The sequence below is a fragment of the Centrocercus urophasianus genome, unplaced genomic scaffold (assembly GCF_019232065.1).
Source record: "Centrocercus urophasianus isolate 14NV4802_14NV808 unplaced genomic scaffold, USGS_Curo_1.0 seq_9, whole genome shotgun sequence".
Lineage (NCBI taxonomy): Eukaryota > Metazoa > Chordata > Aves > Galliformes > Phasianidae > Centrocercus > Centrocercus urophasianus.
Window position 1 is genome coordinate 11,037,851 of NW_024885532.1, and position 14,391 is coordinate 11,052,241.

The 14,391-nt window shown below is 38.6% G+C and overlaps 1 protein-coding gene across 2 annotated transcripts in view; it reads left to right on the forward strand.

Moving 5' to 3' along the window:
- Positions 1 to 10,194, forward strand: part of DIS3 (DIS3 homolog, exosome endoribonuclease and 3'-5' exoribonuclease) — a 19,257-nt gene extending 9,063 nt beyond the window's left edge. Inside the window, exons 9-21 of one of the 2 annotated variants that reach the window (XM_042838876.1) lie at positions 246 to 392; positions 1,260 to 1,376; positions 2,129 to 2,230; positions 2,423 to 2,487; positions 2,585 to 2,669; positions 3,193 to 3,320; positions 3,607 to 3,693; positions 4,534 to 4,690; positions 5,664 to 5,878; positions 6,723 to 6,891; positions 7,414 to 7,572; positions 7,948 to 8,070; positions 9,879 to 10,194. In XM_042838876.1, the coding sequence (XP_042694810.1) occupies positions 246 to 392; positions 1,260 to 1,376; positions 2,129 to 2,230; positions 2,423 to 2,487; positions 2,585 to 2,669; positions 3,193 to 3,320; positions 3,607 to 3,693; positions 4,534 to 4,690; positions 5,664 to 5,878; positions 6,723 to 6,891; positions 7,414 to 7,572; positions 7,948 to 8,070; positions 9,879 to 9,968 (1,644 nt within the window). In that variant the 3' untranslated portion in view covers positions 9,969 to 10,194. Of the gene's footprint in view, positions 1 to 245; positions 393 to 1,259; positions 1,377 to 2,128; positions 2,231 to 2,422; positions 2,488 to 2,584; positions 2,670 to 3,192; positions 3,321 to 3,606; positions 3,694 to 4,533; positions 4,691 to 5,663; positions 5,879 to 6,709; positions 6,892 to 7,413; positions 7,573 to 7,947; positions 8,071 to 9,878 lie in introns of those variants that run through there. The other variant, XM_042838875.1, reaches the window with a different exon arrangement.
- The last annotated feature ends 4,197 nt before the right edge of the window (positions 10,195 to 14,391 follow it).

A 14,391-nucleotide genomic window follows, 5' to 3' on the forward strand; every position in this document is an offset into this window, starting at 1 on the left:
GTGTGTGTGTGTGTGTGTGTGTGTGTGTGTGTGTGTGTGTGTGTGTGGAATCACCAAGGTTGGAAAAGACCTCCAAGATCATCCAGTCCAAAATCCTCCTATCATCATATTTCCCCACTAAGCCGTGTCCCTCAGTACATCTAAACATTCCTGGAGCACCTCCAGGGATGGTGACTCCACCACCTCCCTGGGCAGAGCGTTCCAGTGCTATATATGTACATATACACGTGTATGTTATTTCTCAGGGTCATTTTGTGAAGAGTTTGGGAAGTGCTGGAGATAAAGAGACTGAGACAGAAGTTCTTCTCCTTGAACATGATGTCCCTCATCAGCCTTTCTCTCAGAATGTCCTCAGTTTCCTTCCGAAAATGCCATGGAGCATTACAGAAAAGGTAATATTTTCAAAGTTATAGTCATAATTACTGTGCTGTCTTCAAATTACGATATTCTTTAATGGTCCAGTGCACCAAAAATAGAGGGATAAAATTATCCTAAAATTCAGGTTGTTCTGAACATTTAGTCTGCTTTTCTGTGGAAAGTTCTCCACAAGACTTTGAATTTTGGCTGAAGTTTGTTAGAGGTAGAAATGTTAAAATTAAAAACAAAACAAAAACACAAGAAAAACTACCATAATGCAGATGTCATTTGAAATGTTTAAAAAAATTTGTTTAACAAAGGTGGGAGGTTACAATTCATATATATATAAAAATCATCTGTGAGTTGGGGGGCTTTCTTGCATCTCACTAGACAGGGTTGTAACCAAATGCAGTAGCCTACATGTCTTTTCTCAGATTATTTTGGTGTTAATTTTAATACATTCCAGTAGAATCCAGTACGGTAATCAGAAGAAGGAAAGTTACTGTTTGCAGAATTGCTTGTTTTAATTGATGTGAGTGAATTTCAGATTCTCCACAGTATCTTAAATGTGGGAAATGGTTGGTTTAGAATGTAAAGGAAAGGAAACACTTGATTGGAAAGATGTTTTTATTCTGTTTCCTTTTTGCTTGCTCTATAACAAAATTTTGGTAGTTATCATTGCCTTGCCTTTGTTATCACTACAGTCTCTGTGTACCTCTTTTGTTTGGTTGAATAATGTTGCAGACTGTGTACTTAAAAATATGTGATTACTTTGGAAAGTCTTACACAAAGTCTCAAATTATCTTTTCTCAAATTATCATTTCTTTTTATTTCTCCTTTAATGTGGATGTTCTGATGTTCTGTACAACTTCCTTTTTTTTTTTTTTTTTTTTAAATTTCAGGATATGAAATATAGGGAGGACTTGAGGCATCTGTATGTTTGTAGCGTTGATCCTCCTGGCTGTACAGATATTGATGATGCATTGCATTGTAGAGAAATAGGAAATGGAAATCTGGAGGTGGGTTGTGTTCTTGTTTGCTTATTTGCTTTTCAGAACAGTCAGTAGTGAGAACAGTAATTGATGCAAGCAAAACTCTAGGTCTGTTGTGAAAGAAACCAATGGTCTGCACTGCTGACGAGTGAGGTGGGAATAAAGAAATGTAGTTGACTTGCATTACATCAGTATCTAAAGCATAATTGAACGTCTTCTCAATTGAACCTGCTGTCTGCTCATTTGATGTGAGAAAGTAACGGGTTTTATTTACTGCTTTAACTGAGTATAGACACAAGTATCTATGGCTAGGATGAGGAACTAGTGGAAGGAGTGAAGTTACAGCTGTAATAGTTAAGGACTTATTAGAAAAAGTCACTGAAAAGCTACAAGATGAACACCAGCTCTGTACCTCACTGTATCTGATTTAGGCAGATTTTCTTTGTTACTTTGTAATTGCAATAGCAGAGAATGCCAAAATTAGAAGTCCAGCAAACAGGGAAAAGCAAGAAACCTGCAGAGTTGAATTGGTAATGAAAGCAGTTTTCCACTAAACGTACATATGGCTTTACTGTTCAGAATTGCTACAACTGTTCCTTTTCTGCAATGCTTTTAACTCTTCCTACTTGTAAATATAGAAGTTGCTGGGAGGAATAGGAAAAGGGTAAATTGGGTTTGAAATAAAACCTTGAGAAAGTTTCTTTTATGTTGAGAGCTGTTTGCTTCATAGAATGTATAACGTGACACTGCCTGGGTTTTGTTATTTATTTTTTTTTTAGGTTGGTGTGCATATTGCAGATGTCAGTCATTTTATTCGTCCAGGAAACGCTTTGGATGAGGAATCAGCAAAAAGAGGAACAACTGTATATCTGTGTGAAAAGGTAAGTTTTCTATATGGAAAGTTTTTTGTGCAATTAAGTGGTTGGATTTTTCATTGCTTTCCTTTCCTTTGTTCCTGATTTATACAATGTTATCAGAATGATGGAAAGTATTATTTTCAAGTTTTCAGTGTACTAAAAATCACAATGTGAAGTAATTGTGACTAGTGATGCATTTTATCTGTTATTTTGCAGAGGATTGATATGGTTCCAGAACTGCTTAGCTCCAATTTATGCTCCTTAAGATCTAATGTGGACAGGTATAAGTATACGATCCGTATGTCGATCCTGACAAGAAACTCCCGATGTGCGTGCATGGATTTTAACAGATTTTCCCCCCCATTCCCCTTTTCATAGGCTTGCATTTTCGTGTATATGGGAGATGAACCAAAAGGCTGAAATTCTAAACACCAGATTTACAAAGAGTGTTATTAATTCCAAGGTTGGTTGGATGAATGTGGTATTTATTTAAAAGAAAAGAACACTTCTTGTGAGAAATGTTATACTGAAGTTTTCCTGTTTCTGTTACTGATGTGCTTTCTCAAAGTTAGGAAACCAAGCTTGAATCCTTAAGTGAGGGAAAATATTGTTATCCTATGCTATTCTTCTAGACATTCAGTGGTGCAATGTTGTTTTGTACAGTCACTTTATAGTATTTCATTTAAAAAATATAAATGCATTGATACATATTAGACATAGTTTGCTGTACACCAGCTAGTCATCTAGTTAAGTTCAGGTATTATATCAGCATTTTAAAAGAATACTGTGCATGTTTACTTTTTTCTTGGAGTTTTGCGTAGATCTGTGCTGTTCTGTTATTCTTTGAGAATGATGTTCATAGAGGTGTTGAGCAGAAAGCTTTGTATTATTGTGAATGAGCTTTGACCAAAAAAACCTGTTTTTTTTCTGAGAGATAGAAGTGTGCTTTTTCAGTATTGTGACGTTTTGTTTTGTTTTTCTCCAAGGCTTCTCTTACGTATGCTGAAGCACAGATGAGAATTGATTCGGCAACAATGCGTGATGATATTACTGTCAGCCTGCGCGGACTAAACAAATTAGCAAAAATTCTGAAGAAGAAAAGAATTGATAATGGGTAAACAATGCAGTGATGCTGTTATTTTTTCCTTTATTCATCTCTTTTTTGCTGTTGAACTACATGAAGATGCTCTATATCCCATTTTGCAGTTAAACTCTTTTGGAAACAAAAGCTAATAGTGATGTGTATCAGCACTGCTATTTCTACTGTTTTGAACGTTAATTCCTTTTTCTTTTCTTTTTTTTTTAAATTAGCATTTTGTTACAAAGCAAGCTGTTGTAGGTAGGCCTCCAACTCAGCTGCTGTTTCTCCTTTATAGTAATATCACTTAACTGTCTTGCAGAGCTTTGACGCTTTCCTCACCAGAAGTTCGTTTTCACATGGATAGTGAAACTCACGATCCTATTGATCTGCAAACTAAGGAACTTAAGTAAGCCCTGTTGGTTTCCTCAGCTACTTAAAAATTCCTATTGTTCCATCCCTATCCCGAATTAAGTATCAGCCTGTAGTGTACAGAGTTTATGCAGTAGTCCAAGTCAGTAATCGTAGGAAAGATGGTTCTTCTGTATTTTACTACTCTGTTTATGAAGTATGTTTGAACTTTGTTTCATCCGTGAGCTTAAGTCTTTGCTACTGGTTTAATGGAGCACTAGGTTACAGGCTCTCCACATTCTCCGTGATGCTTTCCTACTAACGGGAAGGGAAAGTAGAGTTTGGAGGAGTGGATTACTGGAACTTTAACAACAACATGGTAATCGTTGCAGAGGTGCAGAGTGATATTGACAGCCTTACTGAGGAGTTTTTAAAATGGTGCTACTGATTCATTTTCTGAGTCCAGATACTCCTGTCCTACTAGTAGGTATTTTCTGTGCTAAAATCCGTATGCAGATCTTACAGTGTATACTGTTATGACTTGATGGTGTGCAACATAGTGCTTTCAAGCTTTGTATGTGTGCTTGAATAGTATTCTTAAGCATAAGAAATCTGTTGGTCTTTCCAGAGATGGCATTACCATTTTAAAGAGTGTTTTTCTCTGGATTTGTTATTTTAGAATATTTGGGGTTTTTTTTCTTCTGTCCGACCGTTTGAAGTTTAGTAAGTACATTTTGGCATGCTCTCAGTCTTAAAAATATATGCCTACTTTGTACCATTTTAAAAAATTCTAGATAACTAGATAATGTTATAGAATATTGTTAGGATAATAATAGGATACGTAGCAAGTATCTAATTTGACACTTTTCTAACTATACAAAATATTTTCTGTTGATAGAGAGACCAACTCCATGGTTGAAGAGTTCATGTTGCTTGCCAATGTCTCTGTGGCACAAAAAATTTATGATGAGTTCCCAGAGTTTGCCTTGCTCCGGAAACATCCTGCTCCTCCTCCATCGAATTACGACATCCTTGTGAAGGCAGCCAAGTCCAAGGCAGGTTTTTACCATTCTCATGAGTTAATTTAAAAAGCTGTGCTTTCTGTCTGGTTGGCCACTTATCCAAGAGTGACAATTGGAAATCAATGTCTTGAAAACATATTGATTTGCCTTTTACCTGCTGGTACCTGCAGGAGGCGTCTGTGCCTTTAGATGAAAGGAAGAATTATGTGCTTAAACCTCTTTCAGGAAAAGAAAGTAGAAAACACTAATTCTTTTCTGTATTTTAACTGTTAGTGAAACACTTTTCTCCTTTCCAAGCCGTGGATGCTGTTTTTCAGACAGTTCTTGGCTTTGAATCACATACATTGTTGCTCTCTGTTAAAGTCTGGAAGTAAGGAAGTGTTTGCATGTGTTCACAGTTTCCATCTTCTCATTAGGTCAGCTAGGGGTTAGTTAGTGTAGCCTGAAACAACTCTGATTTGATTAATAAGTCTTAACTAAGAAGCATTACTTTTCCAGTTTTGTGATCTTGTGTTCAAAGATTGCAGTCCCCAGTTGAGTTGAACCCTTAAGTTAACTTTCTAGGCATTCTCATGTGAGTTAGGAATTCCTTTCCACACAGTTTTTTGTCCCTCTGCCTCCTTTTTTTTTTTCCTTAGAGTATGTGGGAAACAAAACAGTAATAATTTTAAAAATCACTTTCCCCCAGGTGTGAGTTTTAATACCTCCGTTACTCCTAAAGTAATGCTTCCTATTTATTTCCTTTGAAATTACAACAAAGAGCACAATCACACTGTTTGATAGAGCAAGTTCTTTGCTGCAGAACACTGTTTTGCAACACAGTCACCACCATAGCTATGCATTTTTGCCAATGACAAACAAGAGTTCTGTGTGACACAGTTGTCTTATTGTCTACATCTCAGAATTTATGAGGTAGGAAACTTCTTAGCGTTACTAAGAGCGACACGGGTTCAGCTGTGGTATTTCTGCTTACAATCTGTTCTTTTTGTTTTTTTGCTTTCTCCAGAATTTGGAAATAAAGACAGACTCTGCAAAGGCGTTAGCAGAATCATTAGACAAAGCTGAATCTCCTGATTTCCCATACCTAAATACACTGTTGCGAATTTTGACCACTCGCTGCATGATGCAAGCTGTGTATTTCTGTTCTGGAATGGATAGTGATTTTCATCACTATGGTTTAGCTTCACCTATTTATACCCACTTTACCTCACCTATTAGAAGGTACTTTCTTTCATTTTACAGTATTGTCAGAGGACAGAATAAGTGATTTATTTGTTAAGAGAGTGCACTGGAGATTGTGTTTCCATTCAGCTTAAAATTTGAATTGGAAAGGCAGTGGCTTTACGTTACAGAAGTGTTATACAAACCAACTTTGTTCAGCTTTAAGTAAGTCAAGCAGAGAGTAAGGCAGTGTTTGGCTGCTTGTCAAGAGGAAGCTGTGTTGTAAACATTTAAATTCCTTCATATAAAAGCATATGAAAATATTGTTAATTTGAATTTTCTTAATTAAACTTATTACAATGAAATTTAAGGCGATGTCTCTCTTGTGTGGGTAATTTCTGGAGCTTCTTGGAGTTCCACTAGTGAATCATGTTTGTTAACAGATACGTTAAAGAATTTCTGGCTCAAATTCTCATAAAAGCTGTGTGCCAGGAGCATTGTGTGATTATGTTTTGCAGAGTAAGGGCACTGAAATGAAGTTTTCCTAGTTCTTGAGAAAGAGGAAGGGGCTTAACCTGTTGTGCTGAAACATCATTCTTGAGTTCAAAGTTAAAGCTTTAGTTCTTCTTTGTAAGTATTTAGTAATGCAGGCTGCATTGGTAAACTGTAGTAAAGAATTCCTTAGACTAAAAAAGAAAATGGTGTAGTTCATAGTATTGTGAAGATACTCTCTGCAGAGTGTATATTTGATCAGCAAAGAGAATGTGATCTTCTAATTAATGTAGAGACTTATCAGCAGACCATTACTATTAGAAAGAATTCTTGAGCTGTGAGATCTGTAAAAAAGCAAAATGTTAGTCAAACTGATAAAAACGTTTTGACACATCACAGATCTTCTTTGCAGGTACGCTGACATTATAGTGCATCGTCTTTTGGCCGTGGCCATAGGAGCAGACAGTACCTATCCAGAACTTACTGATAAACATAAACTGGCAGATCTGTGTAAAAATCTCAATTACCGGCATAAAATGGCTCAATATGCACAAAGAGCATCTGTTGCTTTCCACACACAGGTAAATACTTCTGAGATGTAAGCATGATCTGTGGGGGATTCATGTTGCCCTTAAAGGAAAGGAAGAAACACTGAGCAATAACAGGCAGGTTGTGCTTTGGTGAGCAAAAGCAAGTCTGCAGGAATTATTATGAAAAAGTGCAGTTTCTTCAAGGAAAAGCTTCAACGTAACATTCCTGGTACTGAAGAGCTTAGAGTTGCATTTCTAGAAAGTGCTTTTATCTGTCTATATGGGTTCTGTTGTTTCTGGAAAGTGCTTTTAACTGTCTATATGTCTATCATTGGCTTTCTTTTGTGTGTGTGTATGTGTGGGTATGTGTATGTGTATATTTTTAATAAATATTCTGAACGAAATGGTATTATAAATAGCAAGTATAATTATTTGAATGAACTTTTTAAATCTGGTGTGTAATAGTAAGTATAGATCTATATTTGCTCAAGTATTTTACTCTTTTTAAGTGGATATATTTTTAATCCAGAAGGGAATGTGCTAACACCTTTTTTCTTCTATCTTCTGTTACAGCTGTTCTTTAAAACTAAGGGAGTAGTGAATGAAGACGCGTATATATTGTTTGTAAGAAGAAATGCAGTTGTGGTTTTAATTCCAAAGTATGGGTTAGAAGGAACAGTCTTCTTTGAAGAAAAAGATAAGCCAACACCAAAACTTGATTACAACAGTGAGGTACATTCATTTCGTAAGGTTTATTCTTCTTTGCCTTTTTTTTTTTTTTTTTTTTTTAATGAGGTACACAAGCAAAATGACTGAAATCTATTCTAGTTGTGTTAGAAGGGTAATAGAACCTTTTCTAATTTCATAGTATTTTATTACTCTGCAGTAGTAGTATTGTTGTGGTCTTTGAGTTTAAGCAAAAAGGTTCTGACATCAGAAAGGGTTTCTGTAATAGACAATATCTAATGATCCCAAAAAAATGCCACACAGATGTGTATCTGCACCCTAACTCTCTGGACATTAAGAACTACATCTCAAAATATTTACTTGTATAAAAATGTAAGACAGTATGAACAGTAAGTATTAATACAAAATTTGAACTTACAGGTACCATCACTTACTGTGGAAGGCACAACACTATCTGTATTTGACAGAGTCAAAGTGAACATTACGTTAGATGCGTCCAACATTCAACATCAGAAAATTCGGATGGAATTGGTAGAACCAAAGGTAAGACACAAGATTTGTGGTTTCTAGTAACCTAAAGGTCAGGATGCAGCAAAATTGAAATACAACCTAAAAATAAAAAATAAAAATTATTTAAAAAAAAAAAAACACCTCCAAAATCAACCAAAAAAAAAAAATATCAGTGAGCAAATCTATAGTGATTTGCTTCATATCTATTCTCATTAAAACATAGATCTGCTTTTACTGTGTGTTGAAAAGCAGGAAGGATTCTAAATGAAATTTCCTTTCTTGGCCCATTAAGAATATTACCGTTGGAAGGATGATGATTTGCTGAAATGGTATATCTTAAGTTGTGTGGTTCTGTAATCAAATTGCTCTGAAATTCTGCCAGAACTCGGTAGGATCTTCTTTTAGCTCCAGTAAATTACTGTGCAACTCTGATGGGATTCTCAGAAGGAAGCTGTAATTGCTGGTTCTTTAATGAACACAGAGTACATAAATGGCAGTGCTTTCTTACCACAACTTCCACAATCCAAGAGTCTCTCGTGATAATACTGAAACAACTGTAATCTCTTAATAAGTGTGTGTCTGGCTTTAAAAACTGTTTCTGCTTTTAGCTGCTTCTCTCTGCATCTGAGACATTGGGGTTTTCACTTGGTCTCATGCCTCAGGCCTGCTAAATGTTTTGCATGGCAGTACAAGGTTGTGTGTACTTGCATTACGTTGCACATGACTCTTTTGGTAAATGGTTTGTTGCAGTAATTGAGTATATAAAATGAATAAATACAGTAATGCAGGGGAAGTGAAAATAAACAAAATATGACTGTTAATACATATATGTTAGGTTTTTCTGAGAAATCATGTTTCCAAACGTGTTTTGGTCTGTTGTAGTAGTCTGAATTGGGATCATTTAACTAATTTCTCCAGAAAATATACCATTACACAGCCTAGAAAGCTAGAATGCTTTATGCTTTCTTGTGACATTTACTCATTGAGAACAATTAAATTTTTGCTTTCACATTCTCTCTTCTCACAGTCTGATATTCCCTAGCTTGTCATAATGGTTACTTTCATCCTAGGTGTCTTAACAAATCCACACCTTCAGTTTATGGTGGTAGGTCTTTAATTCCAGTATAGGTGCCTGTGTTACTCTGCAATTAATTGTAACCATATTAGAATATAACTTGAATGAGCAAGTAGCATGACTCTTCTTCTAGTATATGCTCTTGCAATTTTCAAATCATTTCTATCCTGATATTGAAATCATAGTAATTAGTTCCTTGCATCAAGTTTCTGAAGTACCTGTTACCTCTTTACTGGTCAAGCATTGCAGTTTGCCCATAGACTCACTTGCAGAGAAACATACATGGGTCTAATTCTGGTTCAGTTACTAAAATCAATAGTATTTCATTCTACAACCTGCTTCACCCACTCTTTTACGTATTCTCAAGGAAAGCGTAGCATGCCTTTTAATGACCTCTTTCCTAGAGTGCAGTTTACCATGCCTCTGTAAAGACAGAGGCTTTTCTTTATTCTAACTCCTCCTTGTTCTGTATGGTCTGCTTTCCATTTTTCCAATTTCTACCACGGCGTAATGTAACGTCCCTTTGCTGGGCTATGATCAGAGCCACACATTGAGCCTGACAAGGACTCAGTTTGATGCCTGGTGTTTCATTTAGAAGGAATGCTGCTGCTTGCTTAGTGTTTGAGCTGTGATAGCTATGCGATGCTAAACACTTCGTTACATGATTAGTGTTTTCTCATGAGGATAGTGTAGCTGTAGAAGGTAAATGTATTACCAGAATAGTGGAAGCTAAAATGCTGTTTTCTGATTTGTTGGTTTACTGTAGATACGTGCAAGTGGTGTTCCTCCACATTTATCTACGGAGACAAACCACAGCAATGAACCAGAAAAAAAGAAGAAGAAGCTGCAACAGTAGGAAGGTCAAATAGTTTAAAAAAGTAGATGTGAGTTACTTGTATTTGCTTATTTTTCCCTATGGGCAAAGTAATAGAAAATACTGTTTACTTTTACATCCACTTTTTAATACTTTGTAAAACTCTTCTCTTTTTACAACTTGTATGTGTGCAAGAAGATAAATTTTAAAATCAAGTATGTCTATAGTTTTATTGTATGGATGAAAAATAAATACTTCTCCGAAGTAACAGTACTCATGCATTAGCATTTTATGGGCTGGTTAGGCCTGGTTCTGTGACTAGCAGGGCGGATGGATTCATGAATCCATGCCTCTAGAAAGGGGAAAACAGGGGACCCTGAATAAGTAAAAACAGCAGCAACGATCTGAGGAGAAACAAATTAACTAAATGTGGTATTGTAATGCAAGGTAATGTACTGTAATACTATATAATTAGAATTGAAGCTAATCAATCAAATATGAGAGAATGTCCGAAAAAGCTGAAGACCTTACGCTAACAGTGTGCAGTCGGGACAAGCAGCAGCGAGCAAGCCTGATGATGGAAAAAGAGGAACGTCAGGTGACCTATTGAGGTCTTACGTTTTCCACTGGAGCAGGAATGATAACAGTCTTCTAAGGTATGTAGTTCTTTTTTTCCAGGAAAGGTACCTGGAACTGGAGCATTAACTCTTAACGTCATGTAATGCGCTGGGATTTTATGATGTGGAATACTGACAATCAAAAATCATAAAACCATTACCTGCTCAGGAGCCCATGCAGTATTATGCTTATTCCGCATCACCTGATAAAGGGGGCTTACAATGAGGCTGTAGTTTGGAACATGCATTCTCCAAAAACCCACTACACCCAGAAAAGATTGTGTCTCTTATTAGTGAGCGAAGACATGGCAGTGATTTTGTCAATCACATCTGCTGGGATGTGACGACGGCCATCTTGCCACTTTACACCTAGGAACTGAATTTCCTGGACAGGTCCCTTCACTTTGCTTCGTTTAATAGTGAAACCAGCACACAGAAGGATCTGGATTATTTGCTCTCCTTTCTCAAGAACTTCCTTTGCTGTGTTGCCCCACACAATGATGTCATCAATGTACTGTAAGTGCTCAGGAGCACCTCCCTGTTCCAGTGTAGCTTGGATCAACCCATGACAAATGGTTGGACTATGTTTCCACCCCTGGGGCAAACGGTTCCAGGTATACTGAATGCCCCTCCATGTGAAAGCAAACTGTGGCCTAGATTCTTTGGCCAAAGGAATGGAGAAAAAGGCATTAGCAATGTCAGTGGTGGCATACCACTTAGCTGCTTTTGACTCCAGTTCATACTGGAGTTCTAACATATCTGGCACAGCAGCACTCAATGAGGGTGTCACTTCATTCAGGCCATGGTAGTCCACCGTCAGCCTCCATTCTCCATTGGCTTTACGCACTGGCCATATGGGGCTGTTAAAAGGCGAGTGAGTTTTGCTGATCACTCCCTGATTCTCTAATTGACGAATTAACTTCTGGTTGGAGAACAAGGAATCCTTGTTGGTGCGGTACTGCCATCTGTGCACCGTTTTTGTAGCTATTGGTACCTGTTGCTCTTCCACTCGTAGCAACCCTACAACAGACAGATCTTCTGATAGGCCAGGCAGAACAGATAACTGCTTAACACCTTCTGTGTCTACAGCAGCTATTCCAAAGGCCCATCAATACCCTTTGGGATCCTTAAAATATCCCCTTCTGAGGTAATCAATACCAAGTATACATGGAGCCCCTGGGCCAGTCACAATAGGGTGCCTTTGCCAGTCTTTACTAGTGAGGCTGATTTCGGCCTCCAACATAGTCAGTTCTTGGGAATCCCCAGTCACCCCATGAATATAAACTGATTTTGTCTCTTGGTGACTCGAGGGCATCAGAGTGCACTGTGCACCAGTATCCACCAGGGCCTTATATTTCCGTGATTCTGATGTGCCAGGCCATCTAATCCACAGTCCAATAAACTCTATTATCCCTTTTCCCCCCCCTGGCTGGGGGCAGGGCCCCTCTATTTGTTACCTCCGTTGTCTGCAGCAACTGGAGCAATCACCTTTTTGGAGAAGTTCACCTTGGTGGTTGATTTGCCTTGTAATTCTTTTACCCGTGCTTAAAGTGCTGGAGTAGGTTGCTTATGCCACTTCTTCATGTGTTCTCCATGGTCATGTAGGTAATGCTACAAGGCAAAACGTGACGTGGTCTTACTGTTATCACTTGTTCAAGCAGGAGGACGTGTTCTTTTGATTGCTTAGACGTTGGATGACACTGGCTGGGAGGAAATCAAGTTGATCAGCCCCTCAAGTAGGCTGTTTTGGGAATTCTGTTCCTCATTGGATGTATCTGTTACCACCATGGATTCATCAGCATCAGGCACGATTGATAGTTTGTCTATTATATCTTCTTGTTTATTCTCCATTCTGTCCAGCTTTTCAGCTACTTTTTCAATGGCTGAAACACAAGCTCGTAGAGGGCTTAAATGTAACTCAAAGTCTTGAAGTTTATTAACCAACTCATTTATAAGGGGTCTTCTTTCCCCTCTGCCATACATTGCTGCAAATGTACTGGCGTACCTTGCTGGTGCAGTCTTTGTGAATGTACGCCACATATTTGGTGTACACCTGGCTCTCTCAGGATCATACTCTTGGTCTGGCTTATCAGGAATGAAATTGGGGCTATGTAGTGTTTCCACCACAGCACATTCTCTCAAATAACGGATGCCTTCTTCCATATCAGCCCATTTCTTCTTCTCAGGCATCAGATCGTCTTTGAAGGGGTATCTTTCTTTTACAGCTAACAATATCCTCTTCCAGAGGGTGAAGGCCTGGTTTTGGCATGTACCAATGCCTCTGTCAATGGCTGAGTCCCTAGCAATGCCACCCAGTTGGCGAGCTTCTCTACTATCTAGCCACACACTGTTGGCCCCATTGTCCCAGCATCGAAGTAACCAAGTAGCAATAGGCTCGTTTGGGTGACATGAGAAGTCTTTTCTCAAACTTCGAATTTCATTCATTTTCAGAGATCGATATCTTGCTCACCTCTTGCTCTTCCAGGACTTCTTGCCCTCGTAGGCGTTGGTGACGATGGTCTTGCTGAGGGCCCCTCCCCTGGACTCAGAGGTGCTTCTCTTGGACCTCGGAGCCACTCCTCTGGACCTCTTTCCTCCTCTTTCTTCTCTTCTGAGTCGAGATTCGCTTTGTTTTCCGTCCTCTTACAGGGGCAACTGACATCAGTTGTGGTGCCTCCTGTGGTTGATCAGGTTGATCAGTTCCAATGCTCTCATCCTCGAGCTCAGCTTGGAGCTTGTTTCATTCGATTATGACAGTATCCAGCTCAGATTGGAGGGTGTGTTGTTGAGATTGAAGATTGTCGAGTTTGGATTGCAGGGAGTTTCTCTCAATTCGGAGGGCATCTCTCTCAGATCTGAGGTTTTTCCTCTGGAGCAGGAGACTCTCTCGCTCATTTTGAACTGTTTCCCTGAGACTCTTCCTTTCAATTTCACAAGCTCTCTCTCTCTCCAGGATAGTATTGAATAAGGCCTGATAAGCATTAGCCAGGCCCCAAATCATATGTGCCTCCTCAGAACTGCCCAAGCCGCAACATTCCTGCCTTAAATAGCTGTTTAGACTCTCGGGGTCTTTCAGGTGTTCTGGAGTAAAGTTCCATGAGATTGAAGATTTCCATCTGTCTAAGGTCTCTCCCAGACCTCTCCACACTCCCTGCCACTCAGTATTCTCTGGTTTTGGGGAGGACATCCTCAAAATATAATAAATGCTGAGCGAAATGATGAGCAATACATTCAGGGAGATTAGTAATGCGACTAGGTGTTCATTCAAAAACTGCATTACAGGCTGAAAGGTGAGACTGGAAACTTTAAAAATCCCCAGTCCTGTAAAATTGACAGCTGTCTCTGGAATTGTATGCCACATTGAACGAACATGCCAGGTCCATATTTCCACCCATGTTTTCAATTGATTGTATATGCCAATTGCTCCATAGAGCAAGGTGGCAAGCTTAATTAATGCCCAGTATGTTTTGAGCATTAGAAAAGAAGCAGCAGCAGCATGCAGCCCTTTAAGAGTCAGTTTCACAACAGAAAGCTTTTTTTTTTTTTTTTTTTTTTTTTTTTTTAACAGAGGCAAGATAGTAAAGCTCAGAGTTTACAAATATCCTAAGTTATTGGCAGTCCGCCTGGAGTTTTCAAGGTCACGTTCTCAGAGAGTAGCAGTGAAACAGATAAGCTTTCCCAATGAAGATCTCCGAGAGCAGAGAGTCTGAACAGCTAGAAAGCAATTGTTGCCCGCATTCTCCACCAAAAATGTTAACGGTTTATGGGCTGGTCCAGCCCAGTTGCGTGACCAGCAGGGCGGAGGGATCTGCGGATCCACGCCTCTGGGAAAGGGGAAGCAGAAATAC